Here is a 23,738-nt window from a genome sequence, read left to right on the forward strand (position 1 = left end):
AAGCCTCCCCTGCCATTCATTACAATCATGGCTGATCTGGTTGTGGACTTGGCTTCACCTACTGCTTTACCCCATAACTTTTAATACCCCTGCTATACAAGAAACTATCTAATTATGTCTTAAATATATTTAATGAAGGAGCCTCTGCAATTTCTCTGGGCTGAAAATGCCACAGATTTACTACTCAGTGGGAAAAGCAGTTCCCCCAATCTCTCTCCTAAATCCACTCCCCTGAATCTTGAGGTTGCATCCCTAAGTTGAGTGTTGCATACCAGCGGAAACAATTTTCCTGCCTCTGTCTTATCTAGCCCTTCATAATTGTGTTTCTCAGGGATCTCCTTTCATTCTTCTGAATTCCCATGAGCATAGTACCAAGCTATTCAATCTCTTCTCATAGGCTAACTTTCTCTTCTCTGGAGTCAACCTAGTGAATCTCCTCTATACAGGTTACCCCCGCTATTCGAAGGTAGAGCGTTCCTATAGGTAGAGCAAAGATAAGCCGGAATGTCGTAAAGTGAAGAAGCAATTACCATTTATTTATATGGGAAAATTTTGTGAGTGTTCACAGACCCAAAAATTAACCTACCAAATCATGCCAAATAACACATAAAACATAAAATAACAGTAACATAAAGTAAAAGCAGGAATGATCTGATAAATACACAACCTATATAATGTAGGAATAGTTTTCTGCAATTGTTGCAGCACTGTCCACCGCAGCGAAAATCTCACACAAGCGCTTTCGGCAGCACTCGCGGCAGAAGCACACGGCGCAAGCACTCCCGGCAGAAGCCCTCTTTAGTAACCTTTAAGCTAAGAAGCTACTAAATAACACAGCCCATATAAAGTAGAAATAATGTATGTACAGTGTAGTTTCACTTACCGGAATCGGGAAGACAGTGAGCACACTGATGATGGTGTGTTAGGCTGAGTCATCGGAGGTTGGGGTGGTGGGAGGTAGAGGAGACTGGGGTGCCAACTCATCGTCATCTGTTTCCATCAGGGCAGACAGGTCACCTTCTTCTAAATCTGCCTGCCTCGATGTTGAAGGTGGAGTTTCGTCGTCTGCTGTGGCTGATGTGGAAGGCTTGAAAAATGACAGTATGCTTGACTGCTTAGCCTCGTGCATTTTTCTATCATACAGTTCTTTGTAAGCACTCAAACCATCCTGCAAATACGCCCTAAACCTACGTACCGTTTCAAAATTAAAGTCATACTTTTCTGCAATCATTGCAGCATTGTCAATCGCAGCGAAAATCTCATGCAATTGCTTCCCGTTCAGTTCCTGGACGACTTCACTTTCGGGCCATTCACTACTGCGTTCGGCTTCAATTGTTATCCTTTCCTCTTCATCTGTCAGTTCTTGGTCATGGGATGCCAAAATCTCTTCAACATCATCTTCATCAACTTCCACAAACCCTTAGCCAAACTCAATATGTCCTTACTTTGTTCACCACGATCAAAACACTTTATTATGTCTAGTTTCACGCTAAGTGTAACACCCTTACGCGCTCTTTTAGGATTTTCCGATACCTTAAAACTCATCTTGCTAATGGATGCACAAAATAAATCGACATTAAGCACAGATGCTCACAGGCACGTGTTTAAGCAATGCCGGCTAGAATGCAGTTCCGGGGGAGGAGCTTGGCTGCTCGGCGCGCCAGTGTATCTTTGTCATATAAGGCCACACAGTTACAATAGTTATTGATACTATTGCAGATCACATGATAATGGTTGTGAGTTGACCAATTACTCTGTGAAACTCCATTCTACAGGAATACAGTGGAATAAGGACCTTGCAAATTCTCAGAAAACTAATGTACAGTGTAGTACAGGAACATGAAAGAAAGCTGCCAGTTATGGCAGCTGGCTGCATTAAACAGCCAATACTGTTGTGAAAGGACTAGCTTTGGGCCCAGCTTCTATTTTGACAATCTAAGGGATGGCTATGGGGACATTTGTGGCACCAGTTCATGCAATGGTAATTTTGGGTACAAGTCTACATTTTTCAGGCGAAAGATGAGCTCATGAATTGAACTAGAATAGGAATTCGTGAATAAGTATTCAACAGAGTAAGTGTCATACAATGATAGAGTATGGAAATGGCCTGATTGCCCAACTGGACCTTGCTGAGAAAGATGTCCATATTAGATGGTTCCGTTTGTGCATGTTTCAAAAGGTCATTATTGTCAGACAGATGTATACATTCTGAAATTCTTTTTCTTCGCGACTATCCACGAAAACAGAAGAGTGCCCCAAAGAATGAATGACAGCTAAATGTTAGAACCCCAAATTCCCTCCGAGCTACCCCCCACACGTAAGCAGCAGCAAAGCCACGATCCCCCTCCCCCACCCGCAAAAAGAAGCACCCCCCCCACTGAGCACTTGAGCGTGCAGCAAAGCATCAATAAAGAGATACCACAGGTGCTCTCTCTCCCTAATAAGAGAAAAAGAGGTGTCCTCGTTTCACAACGAGATGGGAGACCTAATAAAAAAACTCACTGATTTACAATGTTAAAAGTCTGTTGTGTCTCTTTTTCTGAGCTCTGTGCCCAAAGAACTCGGGTCTCTGGGCACACAGCCAGCAGCCAGCTTGCTGCTTTCAATCTTCCATGTATTCCCACGACACACCAGGGACGGCACTGACCTCTAGTCCGCGCACCTCCAGAGCCACAAAATCCAGAAACCCTGAAGGTACACCAATCTTCTAGGCCGTGTCCTTGGTATATTGAATAACGGCCATTTGTGAGATCCTGGGAGCGGGTCCCATTCCTGCAAAGAACTGAAGTCAACGTGTAACTCCAGGTTAGGGTCTTCAAAAGAAGAGGGATATGTTTGGCCCATATCCCTCTGAATATTTACTATTCAATTATTTGCCAGTTTATTAACAAATGATTAGCAGTATCATTATGACAGCATCTCCTGCATTCTTCTCGACACTTTTGATGCATTTACTAATTAAGAACCTAACAACCTCTGGGAATACTTAAAGCAATGACATATCCTCCATAATCGTTTATGAATTCCACAGATTCATCACCTGGGGCTAAAGTAGTTCCTCTATTTTCATTCTAAAGGAACATCCTTCTACTCTGAGGCTGTGCTCTCTGGTCATTTGCTGTCCCAGAAATGGAAACATCCTTGCCATATTCACTCTATTTCAATATTTAGTAGGTTTCAATAAGATTCTTCTCTTTCCTCCTCCTGCCCCCTCCCCACCGCCATGCCTTCATGCTTCTAAGCTCCAGTGACTACAGGCCCAGAGCTATCAAATGCTCCCCATATGTTAACTCTTTCATTCCTGGAATCATTCTGGTAAACCACCTCTGGACCCTCTCCAATTCCAGTACATCATTTCCTAGATATGGGGCCCAATGGTGACTAATGGCATATAAAGCCTTGGCGTTGCAACTGTGCTTTTATATTTGAAACCTCTTGAAATTAATGCTGACATTGCATTTACCATCCTTGCTACTGACTCAATTTGTTTAATTTAGTTTACCTTTAGGGAATCCTGTACCAGCACTCTCAATTCCCTTTGAAGCTCTGATTTCTGAATTCCCCCCCCCCCCCCATTTAGAAAATACACTACACTTCTATTCCAAAGTGCATGACTGTATGCTTCCCTACACAGTAATCAGTTGTTACTGACAGCCAACCAGAAAAGGCATTCTTTATTCCCACCTTTTGCCTTCGGCAAATCAACCAGTCTTCTCTTCATGCTAGTATCTTTTCTGTAGTAACATAGGCTCCTCTTTAGCAGCCTTGTGTGTCGCACCTTGTCAAAGGTTTTCTGAAAATCCAAGTAATCAACATATACTGTCAATTCTTCCTGTTATTTCCTCAAAGAATTCCAAAAGATTTGTAAGGCAAGATCTTCTCTTAAGGGAGTTGTCCATTTTATTGGAGTCACACAAGTATTCCAGAAACCTCATATTTAATAATAGACTCTATCATCTTGCTAACCACTGAAGTCAGGCTAACTGGCCTTTAATTTCCTATCTTTGGCTCTCTCCCTTGGAGTGGAGTGAAATTTACAATTTTCCAGTCCTCTGGAACCATTGCAGAATCTAATGATTCTCTTCAACTCTTCAGCTGACTCTTTCCGAACCCTGTGGTGTAGTCCATCTGGTAAAGGTGACATCTACATTCATATCTTTGTTTCCAAACCATCTCCATTGTACTAGTGGTTACATTCCTGTTTTTTGAATTTTTGATATGTTGCTGGTGTCTTCCTCAGTGAAGACTGATGTAAAATACCTATTCAGTTTGTCTGCCATTTCCTTGCTCCCCATCACTACTTCTCTAGCATAATTTTCCAGTGGTCCGGTGTCCACTCTTGCCTCTTTTTAACTTATTTTTTTAAATTTTAGAAAAAAAATTGTATCATATCTAGCTAATATTTCATTTTTTCTCTCATTGCTTTTTAGTTGCCTTCTGTTGATTCCCCCCCCCCCCCAAGAGCTTTCCAATCCTCTAGCTTCCCACTAATTTTTACTATATTATATGCCCTCTGTTTTGTTTTCTTTCTCCCATTGTAATTTGTACCCCACATGCTGGCTACGGTTTGGAGGCATGTATATAATTCTCATCAAGGTCTTCTTACCCTTGCAATTTCTTAACTCTATCCACAAACATTCTACATCTTCTAATCTTATGTCAATTCTTTCTGAAGATTTATTTCATTTTTGTCAATAAAGTCACCTACCCACCTACCTATCCTTTTGATACAATGTGTAGCCTTAAAATGTTAAGCTCCCAACTGTGCTTTGTTGAACCATAACTCTATGATGCCATATGTCATACCTGCCAAGTTCTAACTGTGCTACAAGTTAATCTGCCTTATTTCATATACTATGTTCATCCAAGTATGATACTTGCAGTCCTGTTTTAACCACCCTTTTCAATTTTGTCTCCTTGTTGCTTGAAGTTAAATTTTTATCCATTACTTCACTTTTGTGTTGTTTTTCATTCTGGAGACTTCAGTAACCTTTCCTGCTCTCTCCTTCCCTTACTTTATCCACTCTTTTCCAAGCTGTTCAACACAGCAACCCTCTCTCTCCCCCCCCCCCCCCCCCAGCTATTCAGTTAAAAGCCTTATCCATAGCCCTAGTTATGTGATTTGCTAGGACCCTGGTCCCAGCACAGTTCAGTTGGGGCCCCTCATGATTGTAGTCAATGTTCCACAAATTCAAACCCACATTTATCTCTGGAATTTTATTAACCCTGTGCCAATTTGCATGTGCCTCAGGTAACAATCTAAAGGTTATTATCCTTCAGTTTCTGTGTTTTAATTTGGTTCCTTACTGCTCAGTTTCCCTCAGTAGAACCTCTTTCCTTGTTCTTCCTACGTCATTGATACCCACAGAGACCACAACAACTGGATCTTTCTTCTTCCACTCCAAATTTCTCTGCAAGGGAGATGTCCTGAACCTGGGCACCTGGCAATCACGGCCTTTGAGACTCTGAATCCTTGTCTATTCTCCTGACTGTACTGTTCCAAATTACAACTAAATCTTTCTCCTTTCCTCTCTTTGAAATGGCTCCCTGAACCAGTGTCATTCCTACAGCCTTCACTCTCATCCTCTGAGCAACAATGTCAGATCTGCTGGGCAAGTTCAAAGGCTGCTCCTTCTCCAGCACTAGTTCTTGGATCCCCCTACCGGCCTCACTCGTAGTCATGTCTTCTTGTCCCAGACGCAAACTATCATCATAAGACATGCTGTCTAATCCAGGCCACATCCTGGTAAATCTGCTCTGCACCTGCCCTGAAGTTTCAATATCCTTACTATAATGAGGCAACCAGAGCTGAAGACAATATTGCAAGTGTGGTCTAACAAAAGTTTTATAGATCTGCAATATTACCTTGTGGCTCTTGTACTCAGTGGACCTGAACCAGGATTTCACTGTTCCTCCACAAAAAAAATACTGCCTTCAATCCCGTATTCAAATTTGACCTTCAAAAGTAAATCGCTTCACACTTTTCTGGGTTGAACTTCATCTCCCCATTTTACAACCCAACTCTGCATCCTATCATCGTCCTGTTGTAACGTACAACAGCCATCTACACTGTAGACAACTCCTCCAACCATTGTCATCTGAAAACTTACTAGCCTGCCCTTCCAGTCCCTCATCCAAAACATTTATAAAATCTCAAAAAGCATGGGTCCTAGAACAGATCCCTGCGGAATACCACTGCTTACCATACTCCAGGCAGAGTACACTCCATCTACTATGACCCTCGGCCTTCTGTGGGCAAGCCAATTCTGAAGTCACACTGCCAGATTTCCTTGGCTCCCATGCCTACTGGCTTTCTGAATCAGCTTATCATGTGGAACATTGTCATATATGTGCATTACTAAAATCCATATGTGACATCAAATTAACGTCAACTCTGGTAGGGTTTGCAAGCCATAACTTCCTATAAAGCAAAACCCAACATCATGAATGTCAGTGGTGCCTCACTACCAGATGAGCTCAGTGCCTTTTATGCTCACTTTGAAAGGGAGAATAAAACTGAATTTGAAGGCAGAATGCAGGATTAATGGCAGGATTCTTAACAGAGTGAACCCTCCTCAGAAGGTGGCAGGGCACGAAGGAGTAGCCAGTAAGACTCTGAAAACCTGTGCTAACCAACGTTTTCAAAGACGTTTTCAATTTCTTGTTACTACAGTCAGAAGTTCCCACCTGCTTCAAAAGGTAGCAATTATACCAGTGCCCAAGAAGAGCAGCATGAGCTACCTTAATGACTGTCGTCCAGTAGCACTCCTCTAAGGTGATGAAATGCTTTGAAAGGATGGTCATGGCTAGAATCAACACCATCTCAGGAAGGTCCTGGACCCACTCCAATTTGCCTACTGCCACAATAGCTGTATAGCAGATGTGGTCTCAAAGGTTCTCCACCCAGCCTGGGATCACCTGGACAATGCCAATAACTATTTCAAGATGCTGTTTATTGACTATAGCTCAGCATTTAACACCATCATTCCTATGGTTCTGATCGAAAAGCTACAGAACCTAGGCCTCTGTAACTGGATCCATGACTTCCTAACTGGAAGACGACAATCTGGATTGGAAATAACATCCCACCTCGCTGACAATCAACACAAATGCACCACAGCAGTGTGTGCTTAGCCTACTGCTCTATTGTCTCTATACACGAGACTCTGTGGCTAGACTGCTCAAATGCCATCTTTCAATTTGCTGATACAACCATTGTCGGCAGAATTTCAGATGGTGACACAAGGGGTTACAGGAGTGAGATACCAGCTAGTCAAGTAGTGTCACAGCAACAACTTTGCACTCAGTGTCAATAAGACCAAAGAGCTGATTGTGGACTTCAGAAAGGATAAGACGAGAGAGCACAAACCAATCCTCATAGGGATCAGAAGTGGAGAGAGTGCGTAATTTCAAGCTCCTGGGTGTCAATAGCTCTGAGTACCTAACCTTGATGCAACATATTGATGCAGCTATAATGAAAACTAGACAATGACTAGAGGATTGTGGAAGATTGCAGAGAGATAGGATGCAGAAGTGGGCTGAGAAGTGGCAGATCGTGTTCAACCCGGAGAAGTGTGAGGTGGTACACTTTGGAAGGACAAACTCCAACGCAGAGTACAAAGTAAATGGCAGGATACTTGGTAGTGTGGAGGAGCAGAGGGATCTGGGGGTACATGTCCACAGATCCCTGAAAGTTGCCTCACAGGTAGATAGGGTAGTTAAGAAAGCTTATGGAGTGTTAGCTTTCATAAGTCGAGGGATAGAGTTTAAGAGTCGCGATGTAATGTTGGAGCTCTATAAAACTCTGGTTAGGCCACACTTGAAGTACTGTGTCCAGTTCTGGTCGCCTCACTATAGGAAGGATATGGAAGCATTGGAAAGGGTACAGAGGAGAGTTACCAGGATGCTGCCTGGTTTAGAGAGTATGAATTATGATCCGAGATTAAGGGAGCTAGGGCTTTACTCTTTGGAGAGGAGGAGGATGAGAGGAGACATGATAGAGGTGTACAAGATATTAAGAGGAATAGATAGAGTGAATAGCCGGTGCCTCTTCCCCAGGGCACCACTGCTCAGTACAAGAGGACGTGGCTTTAAGGTAAGGGGAGGGAAGTTCAAGGGGGATATTAGAGGAAGGTTTTTTACTCAGAGAGTGGTTGGTGTGTGGAATGCATTTCCTGAGTCAGTGGTAGAGGCAGGTACACTAGTGAAGTTTAAGAGACTACTAGACAGGTATATGGAGGAATTTAAGGTGGGGGGTTATATGGGAAGCAGGGTTTGCGGGTCGGCACAACATTGTGGGCCGAAGGGCCTGTAATGTGCTGTACTGTTCTATGTTCTATCTTTGGATTTTCCTTAATCCTACTTGCCAAGGCAATGACCTCTTTTAGCTCTTCTAATTCCATTCTTAATCTGGCTACCTTCAATTTTCAAGAGCCCTGCCTAATCCTTGGTTCCTAAACCTTAAGTGTGCTTCTTTTCATTCTCTTGACTAAATGTTGCATATATTTTGTTAACCATGGTTCCTTTAACCTACCATCCTTTTCCTGCATCACTAGGACAAGCCTATCTAGAACCCCATTTAAATGTTTCCTTACAACCACCACAATCCAGTTGTGCATTTCCATGAATACATTTGTTCCCAATTTGCACTTCCAAGTTCCTGCCTACTAACATCATAATTTGCCTTCCTCTTCATTAAATATTTTCTCATACTGTCTGCTCCTAATCCTCTCCAAGGCTATGGTAAAGATTGGGGAGCTCTGGTTGCTTTTTTAGAGTTGCCAAGAGATTTGTCACATGATCAGGTTCATTGATTAGTATTAGATCCAGTATGACCTCTCCACTAATTGGCCTGTCTACCATACTGTGTCAGGAATTCTTCCTGGACCAACATAACAAATTCCACCCCATCTAAACTTTTTGCACGGAAGAGGTGCCAATCAATATTAGGGAAGTTAAAGTTACCTATGACAAAAAAAGCAGTTATCTTTGCTTTAATCTTTCCAAAATCTGCCTCCTGATCGGAACTTCAGTTTATCTGCTGCTATTGTGGAGCTTATTGAATACTAATAGATTGCTTCTTACTTTCACCCACACTGACTCAGTACGCAATCCCTCCAGTATTTAATGGGCGTGACTGTCTCCTGAAAGAATGTCCAGGTATCTCTTTTCCTCTCCCTGATGCAATGCAGAGTTTGAAGCTCAGATTTTAGGTGACCAGCTTTGAGCCAGAGTTCCTTGAGCACCCAATACTTGCTGCAGATGTGGTCCACCTGATCCCATATTATACAGCTACATTACTTGATCCTGCATCCTTTCTTTATTTAATTAGTTGTAATTTGGTAACCTATTAGTTGTAGTTTGGTAACTACCATATTTAAAAGAAACACCTTACCGGTGCCTACCTGCTACTCACTTCTGTCTCCTTGCCAAAGCCTCTCGAGTCAGACTTCAGACTCCTACACTGGCCCATTTACACAATGGCTGATTCAAAATAGCTTCTGGGACCTTGGCTACTGCCTGAAGTATCTTGAGCCAAAACCTCAGTTTTCCCCCAACTCTGTCCCATTCTGCTTAATGGCCACTCTGCTAAAACCTCACTTTTTTTTATTGGTCCAAATGAAATTCACATACAATAAGACTTGCTCTTTTCAATAGTTCCTGCTCTTGCACAGATATCCCTCCCTAAAGTAGAGGATTCTCCTGACTGTTGTGTGGAAGGAATTAAGCACCTACACCAAGATATCAAGTAGCATTATCATTCCTTCAGAAATGGATGCAATGATGAAAGCTCCTGGGTATCTAATAGCACTTTAAAATGAGCAAGAATGGGCCTTTTGGCTTTTTGATCCCACTTTACCATTCATCAAGATCATGGCTGATTAACATCCTCAATGTCAACTTCTACACTATTCCCATATCCCTTAATTGCATAGGTTCCTAAAATCTTGTTACCATAGTGACTGAAGAGAACAAATGAAGGCATGGCGTCATATTCAGCAGATTACACAGGCAGAAATGTCCAGCTAAAATGGAACAGACATGCATTTATGCAATCTTAAGCTGCCTCTTAAAATTTGGAATCAATGAGAATGGTCTGAGAATTGGAACAGTTGTGCCTATGTTGAATGCTAACTTTCCACTGCTTAACTTATTTTGGACATTACATTGAGTTCCTCCTTATACTAATGGAATTTCTGGCTTGGGCGTGAAAAGCTAGAGGGCACAATATTGAGCAGAATTTGGCTTTGAAGCCTTTCTTGTCTATTGATTTATAACTATAATGTTGTATCTTTAGCAACAAGGTTTGTGCTGTAACAGAATTGTGACATGACAATGTGTTTTCTGCAGCCTTTCCTCCAGTGAGGAAATTGATGCACAAATTAAAAGAAGATCTCGCCATCACTTTTGGGACTATCTAATTCCTGGTTGGCAAGCATTTCACTCTTGTCACAGATCAAGTCACTAGTGGCAATTTTTGATGATGGTGATTCTGATGAAAGGCTATCATTCTGTTGCACTTGAACTATTCTACTGACTGCTCCATAGGGAAGCAATGATGCAGCAGGTGACTTGTCACAGTTGCCTCCACAAAGAGCCAATGACTGTTTAGTTGCAAGTTACTGATTGCTGGGGGCCCCCATAAAATGTTCCTTCAAGCCATATATGCCTATTGGGGTGGGATTAGTAATGCCATTGATGCATCAGGTTCTTCTAGATGAGCAGGTTAGCATGAGATGCCAATAAACCAGTTGCCTCACTAGAGCCATGGAAGGAATTGGAAACTCAAGGATGTCCTAGTTCTGCAGATGGGATCTTCTATATGAAGTGGCTGGAGGCTTTGTAAACTAACTTGGGACTATCTGAAGTTCTGTGTAATGTCAGGACTGCAAGCCACAACTGGCCTGATTCAAACATGATAATGTCCAACTGATCCTTTCAGAAGGTGCATATTTTGCAGCTGGAAATGGAGCATTTTATCCTGGTTGATCATTTGAAGTGATGGGTAACTTTTTTTAGATTGTGGTTTTGTATGTTGGGAAGCTGGCTTATGTTGGTTTGCAATTTAGTCTGTATGGTAAAGTAAATGGTGAAGAGACCATCATTGGACAAGGAGTTCAAGCGATCCACAAATCATCAGCTTGCATTGCTTCTGGTAATGTGCAAGACCAGATTGCTTCACCATTAGCTATTCTCTAGCTGAGATGCCAATGACCGACATTTGCAAACACAGCTGAACTTGGCATTTCAACTTAGAATTACAGGTAATTGGAAGTAATAGGCACTGAAGGAATCCATGCCATGAAGAATTTTCAAGATAGAATTGTGGAAGCACTCAGTCAGGAACTGTATTGGTAAGATGGAAAATAGTTGAAAAGTTCACAAGTATCAGTGCATGCTGTTGAAGGTACCATTCAAGAACTAAGTGGAGTGTGACCATGGGTTAATTTATAAGTGTATAAGTTAATAGAATAAAATGTAAATGGAGAAATATGAGCACATTCTTCAATTGTCATAGGTTATTATAATAGTTGGGTGAATCAAAGGTACTGTTGAAAATAAAGTGAAATGGAACCTATCTAGAAATGAGATTTTGAGTGTAGCCATGTGTAATTGGTAAGATTATTAAAATATATGCTAAGTATTTCCTGTCCTTGTACCACCCCCTCCATATAGTAGTGTTCACAATAGAGTCAAAATTGTAAGTTTAAGGGTGAACACGTGTAAATTGATGCTCGTGACTTAAATATGGGCATTTACAATGGTATGAATGCAGTTGTTTGGAATGGACCAAGTACACTCAAGTATTGGTGATTGAATTGGCACTGACAGATATTTAAACAAGGAAATTAAAGTGCTGATTGAAATTTATCCCAAGAGAAAAATGAACCATCTATGGTCAACAAAGGAGGTAAAGGAATATATTACTAACTAGCAAGGACTAATAATAAACTGGAGAATTTTATAACGAGCAGTAAAAAGATATAATTGTTAAAACAGGGATAAAATTAAGAAAATTGCCATGTAATATCAAAATCAGTTGTGTGAGATCTCTACTGGAGAAGTTTGGGGAATTGATGATGGGATAGAAGGATAAATTAAATCAAAACTTTGCATTGGCTTGCATTGTAGAGGACAATATAAATTGTCCAAAGTTATCTGCATTGCTAATGTCAAATAGCATGTAAGAACTTGTAACAATCACCATCATGAGGGACAAGGTATTTTGGTGGTGGTGGTTTGGGGGTGAGGGAGAAGGAGAAAACTAAGGCAGGCAGTTGGCAAGTCCCAAAAGCCTATACTAGTGTTTTAAGGGAGCAGCTGCATGTATTTGGAGCCATTGGTTGAAGCTTGTCAAATTCTAGGAAGTTGTCAGGAATGGCTAGTCATTGTGAGAAACTTGATGCTCTCAAAGTCAATGAAATTTTATGAAAGATCATGTTTCACAAATTTGCTAGATTTCTATAAGAATGTGAAAAGCTGAGTTGTTAGATAAATTTGTCGATGTTGCATGTGGATGTTGTGTGACACAAGGCTGATGAGCAAAATAAGAGTAAATTAGTTATCACTTAATTAGGGATCTCTGTGCATGGTAAAAAAATGTTAGCAGACAGTACAAGAAGTGGTTAGTATATTATCTTTTATTGGAAAAGTTGTACAGGGTACAGAAATGGCTGTACCTGGAATACTGTGCACAGTTTTGATCCTCTTCTTTAAGAAAAGATACACTGGCATTGAAGGCAGGCCAAAAACAGATTGACCAGGATAATTCCAGGGATGAGAGAGCTACCTAAAGCCACTGGCCAAGGGAATTTAACCTGTATTCTTTTGAAGTTAGAAAAAATAAGGAGCGATCTTAATGAAACATAATGTCCAGAGGAGACTTGACAGGTTCGATGTTGAAATTTTTCCACTGATGGGAAGATCTCAAATGAGGGGATATAGTTGCATGATAGGAGTCTATCGGTTGGAACTGAGCTGCATATGAATTTGCAGAGGTTGGTGAATGATTAGAATTGGAGGTCAGATCATTGTAGGTTCTTGAAGTAGCAGCTTAATTTGTATTTAAAAGATCAGGAAATTGAACATTTTGAGAACTAGCACAGAAATAAAATCTGCCTTGGACAGATCAGGCATGCCCTCATTAAATGGTGCAGTATGCTTTGGGGGTGGGAGGCAGCACGTGACATACTTCTATTTATGTGAGCAAGAGGGGAAATTAAATATACTAGATAATACTGTTTCAAGAAAACAAGTACAGAAATTGCATAGCAATTCTGAAGGCATAATTACCGGTACTTAAAGATTGAATTTCAGTAAGTACAATCATAAATTAACCATATAACAATTACAGCACGGAAACAGGCCATCTCGGCCCTTCTAGTCTGTGCCGAATGCTTACTCTCACCTAGTCCCACCGACCTGCACTCAGCCCATAACCCTCCATTCCTTTCCTGTCCATATATCTATCCATTTTTTTTTAATAACAATATTGAACCTGACTCTCCCACTTCTACTGGAAGCTCGTTCCACACAGCCACCACTCTCTGAGTAGTTTCCCCTCATGTTATCCCTAAACTTTTGCCCCTTAAACTGTCAACACATGTCCTCTTGTTTGAATCTCCCCTACTCTTAATGGAAAAAACCTATCCATGTCAACTCTGTGTCTATCCCCCTCATAATCTCAATGGAAAAAGCCTATCCATGTCAACTCTATCTATCCCCCTCATAATTTTAAATACCTCTATCAAGTCCCCCCCCCCCCGCCAACCTTCTACGCTCCAAAGAATAAAGACCTAACTTGTTCAACCTTTCTCTGTAACTTAGGTGCTGAAACCCAGGTAACATTCTAGTAAATCTCCCCTGTACTCTCTCTATTTTGTTGACATCTTACCTATAATTCGGTGACTAGAACTGTACACAATACTCCAAATTTGGCCTCACTAATGCCTTGTACAATTTTAACATTACATCCCAACTCCTATACTCAATGCTCTGGTTTATAAAGGCCAGCATACCAAAAGCTTTCTTCACCACCCTACCCACATGAGATTCCACCTTCAGGGAACTATACACCACTGTCTCATTTTTAAAAAGGAGGGAGAGAGAAACCAGGGAATTATAGACCGGTTAGTCTGACATCGGTGGTGGGGAAAATGCTAGAGTCGGTTATCAAAGATGTGATAACAGCACATTCGGAAAGCGGTGAAATCATCGGACAAAGTCAGCATGGATTTGTGAAAGGAAAATCATGTCTGACGAATCGTATAGAATTTTTTGAAGATGTAACTAGTAGAGTGGCTAGGGGAGAGCCAGTGGATGTGGTATATTTAGATTTTCAAAAAGCTTTTGACAAGGTCCCACACAGGAGATTAGTGTGCAAACTTAAAGCACACGGTATTGGGGGTATGGTATTGATGTGGATAGAGAATTGGTTGGCAGACAGGAAGGAAAGAGTGGGAGTAAATGGGACCCTTTCAGAATGGCAGGCAGTGACTAGTGGGGTACCGCAAGGCTCAGTGCTGGGACCCCAGTTGTTTACAATATATATTAATGATTTAGACGAGGGAATTAAATGCAGCATCTCCAAGTTTGCGGATGACACGAAGCTGGGCGGCGGTGTTAGCTGTGAGGAGGATGCAGGGTGACTTGGATAGGTTAGGGGAGTGGGCAAATTCATGGCAGATGCAATTTAATGTGGATAAATGTGAGGTTATCCACTTTGGTTGCAAGAACAGGAAAACAGATTACTATCTGAACGGTGGCCGATTAGGAAAAGGGGAGATGCAACGAGACCTGGGTGTCATTGTACGCCAGTCATTGAAGGTGGGCATGCAGGTACAGCAGGCGGTGAAAAAGGCAAATGGTATGTTGGCATTCATAGCAAAAGGATTTGAGTACAGGAGCAGGGAGGTTCTACTGCAGTTGTACAAGGCCTTGGTGAGACCACACCTAGAGTATTGTGTGCAGTTTTGGTCCCCTAATCTGAGGAAAGACATTCTTGCCATAGAAGGAGTACAGAGAAGGTTCACCAGATTGATTCCTGGGATGGCAGGACTTTCATATGAAGAAAGACTGGATCGACTAGGCTTATACTCACTGGAATTTAGAAGATTGACGGGGGATCTTATTGAAACATATAAAATTCGAAAGGGATTGGACAGGCTAGATGCAGGAAGATTGTTTCCGATGTTGGGGAAGTCCAGAACGAGGGGTCACAGTTTAAGGATAAAGGGGAAGCCTTTTAGGACCGAGATGAGGAAAAACATCTTCACACAGAGAGTGGTAAATCTGTGGAATTCTCTGCCACAGGAAACAGTTGAGGCCAGTTCATTGGCTATATTTAAGAGGAAGTTAGATATGGCCCTTGTGGCTAAAGGGATCAGGGGGTATGGAGAGAAAGCAGGTACAGGGTTCTGAGTTGGATGATCAGCCATAATAATACTGAATGGCGGTGCAGGCTTGAAGAGCCGAATGGCCTACACCTGCACCTATTTTCTATGTTTCTATGTTCCTAGATCACTCTGTTCTACTGCATTCCTCAATCCCCTACCATTTACCATGTATGTCCTATTTTGATTAGTCCTACCAAAATGTAGCATGTAGCACCTCACACATATAGTTTGGAATTATAATTGGAATAGTTGTTCCATGGTATTAGCTTGCAACTGCCCAGAAAAATATATCAAACACGTTTCATTAGGCTCAACAAAAGTAAATCCCTTGTTATGCTGCAGATACAAACTGGAGGAAGCAGTATTTCTGTCTTTTGTGTCTATACTTGCTAGAAATGTAACAACTTGGGGCACTCTCACTGGACCCTTCATGTTCATGTCTATGACCTTGTATGTACCCCTCTTTTAAGTACTCATTCAGATACAATTATCAACAGGACTCTGTTACATTTAGTTTTAATGATGCTAAGACTGCAACTGGCATGCTTTGGCCTTGTTGCCAGAGAGAAGGGTGAAGTTGGTTTTAAGTAAACAGTTGTGGTGAGAGTCTTTGTACTGGACAAGCTTTCTTCTGATCCTCTTGGTAATTCAATAGTGCAAAAAGAAAACATAACTGATCATCCAGCGTGTTGCTATCTTGACATGTATTCAACAAACTTGAAGACCACTCTCACTAAGTTTGGATGTGCCAAGAATATGAAAACACTCCCGATAGATTCTCGGGTTTGGTTGAGCAATCTCCAATAAAATATTACCTTTCAGCAAAAGTTCAATTTTTCGGTCATACTGGCTGACTGAGACACATGCAAGATGTAATAGTACAGTGTAAAGTTGGAGTAAGTGGCGTTTACTTGCTTGTTTCCTCTGAGTGCTGCAGTTTCCTTCTACATCCCAAAAAATTGCAGTTTATTGATCATTGTAAATAGCTACTAGTTGTGGAATCTTGAGAAGGGCTGGGGAAGGGAGAATGACAATGTAAGAGGAATAAAAATTGAGGATTAATGTAGGATTAGTGTAAACGCCAGCTGGTAGCATAGTGGCATTAGCGCTGGACTTCGGGGCGAGAGGTCCTGAGTTCGAATCCAGCCGGCTCCCCCTTGCATGCTCTCCATCCGTGCCTGGGTTGAGTGTCGAGCTAGCAGCTCGACTGCATTAAAAAAAAAACCTGGAGAGGGATGGGCTCTGCCGGGTTTCAGATGCCCAAGACACGCCGTACGATGAGCGATCACCAAAAAAATCGGTGCTAAAAGCTTGTCATGATGGCACCCCGACATCTTCACCAGGAGTTAAGGGCGTGCGTGTGCACACGCACACACACAGTGTAAATTAATGGTTGATTAAGGACTCTGGGATGAAAGACCTGTTACCTCACTGCATCTGACTCCAGTAGAAAATAAACTAAATTGTTTTTTTTGGAATGTGGGAGGAAGCTGGAGCACCCAGCGGAAACCCAGGGGGAAATGTACAAACTTCTTACAAACAGTAGTGGGAATTGAACCCAAATCAGTGATTGCTGGCACTGTAAAGTGATTGTGCTAACCACTACATTACCATACTGCTCAGTTTATTACTTTAAATATTTAACATTCTTCCTGACATTAATATCTATTCACTTTCTTTCACATATCAGTAGTCTTACTAACTGTGCTTTGCACATTATCATCCAATTCATTGATTGTAGATAATCCAAGCTTCTCAATTTGTTCCTTAAATAGGGTAGATCACTGGAAATCAGTGACTGAAAGATGTGACTGCAAGTCTCCCCAGTAGGGTAATGTTGAGGGGTAATTTTACAGAAACTGAATTTATTGGTTGTGATGGATCAATGAACAACTTCAAAAATTAAATGTCAAAAAGGGAAACAAATAAGCAAATTGACACACTGATTACAGGACAGGAATGACAGATTTAATGTAATGTAAGTCACAGTTGCATATTGGCCATACTCAGATGAAAATGTTAGCTGTACAGAAATTTTAGTGAAAGAGTTGAGATATTTTAAACTGAAACCAACAGTCCCAATGTAAATGTATAACCATTTAAAACAACACAGCTGTTCATATGCTTCAGGTTCTTTAAACGATATAGGTTAGCTTAGGAATCATAATTTTAGCCTTCTCTGTGATACAAGTGATGACAGCTACACCAGAATTAGTCCTTGCAGATTTTAAAACGCTGAAAGACTTGAGTAACTTAAGTAAATATAATTAATTGCACAAATCTGCAAGTTAAGAACAAAATTGCAATCATTAAGACCTTGAATATAGATATAACATGGCAATTGCATGAAAAGGGTGGGGTTTTTTTTGGACTGTTTGTAGTTGCTTATAACTTTTTGTACCTTTTGATAGGTCGTTTAAACTATGCGCATCCTGGATCAGACAGTCCTCTCCCTATTAATGGTGAGTATTTATGCTCAAACTATATATCCTTTTACCAAAATTGGGTGTTTTATTTTTTTCGAAGAATTGCAGGCACAACTTGCACTGTATTACTGTGGTGCAGAACACCAGAAATTCAATGTATCCTTCCTCCCAGCAGTAGATGCTTTTGGTCCAGTGGGTTCTATTCTGAGGAAACCTGCAAATACAGTCCTTCATTTTCTGTAAGTGTTAATTTAGGATCTATTATCAAAACCTTTTTAACCTTGTATGAACAAGTGATCTTGAATATATTTTTGTTTCATAACAAATGATGAAAACTGGCTAACTACATAGTGGAATAATACCTCTACGTATTAAGTTGGGACCAAAGGATTTCATTACAATTCAAGGTTAATAATTAATCTTTATATGCAGAATTTTTGCAGTCTTTATTACATTGATCAGCAAGCAAATCTGAAGGGATGTTCATGTCATAATTAACTAATTATACCATAAATCCTAATAGATTTTTAGAACCTTCCTCATTCTTGATTTTCTGGTACTTAATCAAGAAACGAAATCAAAACAACTTAAGAGTACCACATTAATTTGTTGGTTAAAGCTATAAATTAATTATAATCACTAAGTACTCAAGTTTTTTTGTAGTCTTTGTTTGTTAATATTGTTTTATATTTAACTGTCAACCACCATTTATCCCAAAAATTCATTGTAGGTTAAAATAATTCATATTTCATTCTATTTATAGCAGCCTTAGTATTTTTGAATTGACTAGAAAACTTTATGATCTGAAACTATTACTGAAAGCTGTCTTTTTTTTCTCTACCAATAGTGTAATGGCATTTATTGTTACAGCAAACAAATAACTTTGAGGGTTGTGTACAATTCACAGGAGATTAGTAAAGCACTTTGTGAATGAGCTTTAATTTTTGTTGTAGTGGCATCTTTGAATGTGATGTACAGTGACTATAAAAAGTATTCACCCTCCCTTGGAAGTTTTTATGTTTTATTATCTTACAACATTGAATACAGTGGATTTAATTTGCCTTTTTTGACACTGATCAACAGAAGAAGACTCTTGTGTCAAAGTGAAAACAGATCTCTGCAGAGCGATCTAAATTAATTTAAAATATAAAACACAAAATAATTGATTGCTTAAGTATTCACCCCCTTCAAATTGGTATTTAGTAGATGATTTTTGGCAACAATTACAGCCTTGAGTCTGTGTGGATAGATCTCTATCAGCTTTGCACATCTGGCCACTGCAATTTTTCCCCATTCTTTACAAAACTACTCAAACACCTCTATCTGGAAGGTCCAACTGCTGGTGAGTCACCATCCTGGCAAAAACTACACCATGAAGACAAAAGAATACTCCAAAAAGGTTATTGAAACGCACAAGTCAGGAAATGAATACAGGAAAATTTCCAAGTCACTGAATCTTCCTTGGAGTATAGTTCAGTAATCATAAAGAAATGGAAAGAATATGGCTCAGCCGTAATTCTGCTTAAGAGCAGTATGTCCTCAAAAACTGAGTGACCGTGCAAGAAGGGGACTAGTGAGGGAGGCCACCAAGAGACCTATGACAACTCTGGAGGAGTTATAAGCTTCAGTGGCTGAGATGGGAGAGACTGCACATACAACAACTGTTTCCCAGGTGCTTCACCAGTCGAAGCTTTATGGGAGAGTGGCAAAGAGAAAGCCACTGTTGAAAAAAACACACATGAAATCTCAGCTAGAGTTTACCAGAAGGCATGTGGGAGACTTTGAAGTTGGCTGGAAGAAGATTCTATCGTCTAATGAAACCAAAATTGAGCTTTTTGGCTATTAGGCTCAACGCTATGTTTGGCATAAGCCATACACTGCACTTTATTAAAAACACATCATCCCTACTGTGAAGGCATGGTGGTGGCTGCATCATGTCGTGGGGAAACTTCACTGCAGCAGGCCTTGCAAGGCTTGTGAAGATGGAGGGTAAAATAAATGCAGCAAAATACAGAAAATCCTGATGCAGTCTGCAACAGAATTGCGACTTGGGAGAAGATTTGTTTTCCAGCAAGACAATGACCCCAAGCATAAAGCTAAAACTACACAGGAATGGCTTCAATGCAACAAAGTTAATGCCCTAGAGTGGCCAAGTCAGAGGCCAGACCTCAATCCAATTGAGAACTTGTGGATGGACATGAAAAAGGCGGTTCTCTCACGATCCCCATGCAATCTGACAGAGATTGAGTAGTTTTGTAAAGAACAATGGGGGGAAAACTTGCAGCATCCAGATGTGCAAAGCTGATGGAGGCCTATTCAGACAGACTCAAAGCTGTAACTGCTGCCAAAGGTGCTTTTACTGAATACTGACTTGAAGGAGGTGAATACTTATACAATCAATTACTTTGTGTTTTATATTTATAATTAATTTAGACACTTCATAGAGATGTTTTCACTTTGACACGAAAGAGTCTTTTTATGTTGATCAGTGTCAAAAAAGCCAAATTAAAACCACTGTGATTCATTGTTGTAAAACAATAAAACGTGAAAACTTCTGGAGGGAGAGGGGTGAATACTTTTTATAGGCACTGTGATTGTACCTTATGTATAGTTAGTGATAAATAACTTCATTGGGCTGTTCACATGGTATGTTAATAATCTGTATGTTAAACAATCATAATATTTTGCTAATGTTTTTTGTAACTCTCAACACTGTAAATCTTGTTTAATTTGGCACTCAAATCTTCAAAGCAGGAAGATAACGTGGACAGATGATAGAAAAGTAAAAGCAATCCAGAATTTAGATTAAAAATGGTGAATAAAGTAAAATAGCAAGAGAAAAATAAAATAAATTTCTGCTAATTTGTTTAATGGTAATTGATTGTAATGAAATGCAAACTCACACTGCATAAATGTTGCAAAGCTGATGTAGGAATGGTGCATATATTTTCTCTGACAAATGTAATTCAGTTTACATTAATGACAAGTCTTCCTATTATTACTAATTTATTGCAAAGTTTAAACTAAGTAGTGGCCCTTTGTTAGATAAATAACTTTTGGCCTTTGTAGCATGATGGATCTTGAGGACTTGGTTCCATTCCTAGTTTTCTCAAATGTATGAGGGAAATACTACTTTTCTCAATTTGATTTTCGCCAATGATTTCTGCAACAAGATCTCAGAAAATATCTTGATGACCTAACTTAATTTTTTACTTTAATTTTTAATGTTCTGCATTGAAGTAAGAGATTCATATTAATTCTTGCTTGTGGTTATCAGATATACATTTTGGCTCTATTTTGGCACGATAGCTTAGTGATTAACAACGCTTTACAGTACAGGCAACCCAGGTTCATTTTCGGCCGCTGCCTATATGGAGTTTGTACTTCCTCCTCAGTACCATGTGGGTTTCGACCTGGTGTTCTGGTTCCTTCTCAGTTCAAAGACCTACTAGTTGGTAGGTTAATTGCTCTTCACAAATTATCCCATGATTAGGCCAGGACTAAGCTGAGCAGTCTGGCTCAAAGGGCCGAAAGAGCCTACTCTGCGCTGTATCTCAATATAAAATAAATAAATTAAGTACAATTATCAAAAAGATCTCTTATATAGTTTGATGGCAGTCCACCACCATTTTGTTGTTTGTTTTTTATTAATTTAATATTACTCAACATAAAGCTTATCCTAGTTAAGTTTGTCTTCAGACTTCTTAGCTTCATGCTTCATGATGAAGTGATTTCTAACTTCTCTGCACATCTAAACATAGTACTTCTCAGAAGTATTTTGGCATACTTAAGTAATGGGATTAAACAACTCACCTATTGACTTATTCTGGAGAATTTTAGCTAATTTGTGAATTTGTCTGGAAAATTTAAACTTAAGCATGTACCTACGAGCAGATGTTTAAAAGATTTTATTAACTATTAGCTTCCTGGTTTTAACATTGGTAAAAAGAGTTTGGCTTCCAGTGTAAATTTCAGTTATCTGAAATACTAACTCCTGATTGTAAACTGGGAATATAATTCATCATAATTTCCTGGTTAGTTTTCCAAGTATGGAGTTGAAATATGGTTAAAATAGAAATTGCAAAAGCTGACTCTACAATTTGCTTACAGCTGCTCAAATGTAAAACAATTTAGTTTTCAAAATGCATTTATAAATTCAGATTCGAACAGGCTTTTTGGCCTTGGAGGGGTGTGAGGGCAAAAAGAATATAGAAAGAGAGCATGATAAGGTGTGAAATGGAAATGTACGGTATATAAATGTAGAAATGAAATAGCACCTTCTTTCTCTCCTACCCCTGAGCTTACACATATTTAGTAAGATCCATGGCTAATCTTATTATAACCTTGACTCTAGTGTTTTTGACCCACTTATCTATATCTGCCTTAATGTTTTGACTCTGCTTCTCCTACTGTTTGAGGAAGTCCCCCAAAGACTCAAAACTGAGAATAAATTTTGTCTCATCAACTTGAATTGATGACCCCTTATTAAGTAGCGACAGACAGTTCAAGTGCTTGTCTAGACACTACTTAAGTACCTGTTAGCAACCAAGCTTCAACCATTTGGGCAGTGCATTCCAGGTACCAGTAGTTGCTGTCTCTGGGTGAAGAACAGTCCCTTTGTGCCTGCTCTAAATCTTTTCCTTTAACTTAAATCTATATCCTCTAGTTTTATTTACCTCTGATTGGGGAGGAGGTGGAGATCATACTGTAGTCTACCGTATCCATAACCCTCCTCATAGCATTGCACTGTTCACTTTTTAACTTGTTGTAAATGCACCTTATGTTTTGTTAATTTATTTGTGGTAATATTACTTTGTGTCTGCGTTATATGAACAGTGTTGTGCATCTTGGTCTGAAGGAATGTTATTTATGCATGTGTACACCTGAATGACAATAAACTGAATTTGAGTTTGAACTTAATCATGTCTCTTCTTGACCATCTGTGCTCTAAAGAAAATAGACCTAATTTTTCCTTCCATTTTTCCTTGCAACTAACCAGCTCTATCCCAGGCAACATCTTGATGAATCTCTTCAGCTAGTGCCATCACATCCTCCTTTTAGAGTATGCAGAGAATGGTGTGAAAACAAAAAAAAATCCCGTGAGCAACAGTTCTGTGGTAAAAAAATGCCTTGTTAATGAGAGGTCAGAAAAGAATGGCCAGAATGATTCAAATTGACAGGAAGGCAAATAACCACGTGTTACAACAGTGGTGTGCAGAAGAGCATCTCTGAATGCACAACACATTAAACCTTAAAGTGGATAGGTTGTAGCAGCAGAAGACCAGAAGCATACCGGAATACTTCATAAAGTGGCCATTGAGTCTATAACTGCTGTGTTCCTGCATGCAAATGAGATGCATTTTATCTTAAAACTGGAAAGAAGAAAAAATGTGAGGATGTTGCCAGGACTAAAGGGCCTGAGTTCTTGGGAGAGATTGGCCAGGCTAAGTCTTTATTCCTTGGCACTTAGAATGAACTGTTTAAAATTGAGAAACATGGATAAGGTGGATAACATGTATTTCCCAGGATAGGAAAGTTCAAACACTAAATTGGGACTAGCTGAGTGGGCACTGTGAGCTGTATGGACCCATTGGCCAAAGGGACTGTGTCTGTGCTGTATTGCTCTGACTGGCTTGATAACTATTTACACAAAGTTTAAACAGTATAATTGACTATTTAAATATATGGAAGGCCAACATTGTAATTTAATTTTCTGTGAAGTAATTTCTTCTAATTTTGAATTGAGTGATTAATATACAGTATGAACAATGCATCAACCCCCAAATGCCATGCAAGTTTAGTTGTTCACTACATCTTGAAAAAATTAATAGGTGCAGATATTTGAGATATACAGGTATGTATATTTAAGTATTTGTCATTGCAGGATAGCATTTGTTTAATCAAATCAATGAACTAA

The 23,738-nt window shown here is 39.9% G+C and overlaps 1 protein-coding gene across 2 annotated transcripts in view; it reads left to right on the top strand.

The window, feature by feature from the left end:
* cpeb4b (cytoplasmic polyadenylation element binding protein 4b) overlaps nucleotides 1-23,738 on the top strand; it is a 105,694-nt gene that overhangs the window by 19,396 nt on the left and 62,560 nt on the right. For both annotated transcript variants that reach the window (XM_073067714.1, XM_073067715.1), the window contains exon 3: nucleotides 17,807-17,857. In XM_073067714.1, the coding sequence (XP_072923815.1) occupies nucleotides 17,807-17,857 (51 nt within the window). The remainder of the gene's footprint in view (nucleotides 1-17,806; nucleotides 17,858-23,738) is intronic.

The sequence above is a fragment of the Hemitrygon akajei genome, chromosome 15, assembly GCF_048418815.1.
Source record: "Hemitrygon akajei chromosome 15, sHemAka1.3, whole genome shotgun sequence".
In the NCBI taxonomy this organism is placed as follows: Eukaryota; Metazoa; Chordata; class Chondrichthyes; order Myliobatiformes; family Dasyatidae; genus Hemitrygon; species Hemitrygon akajei.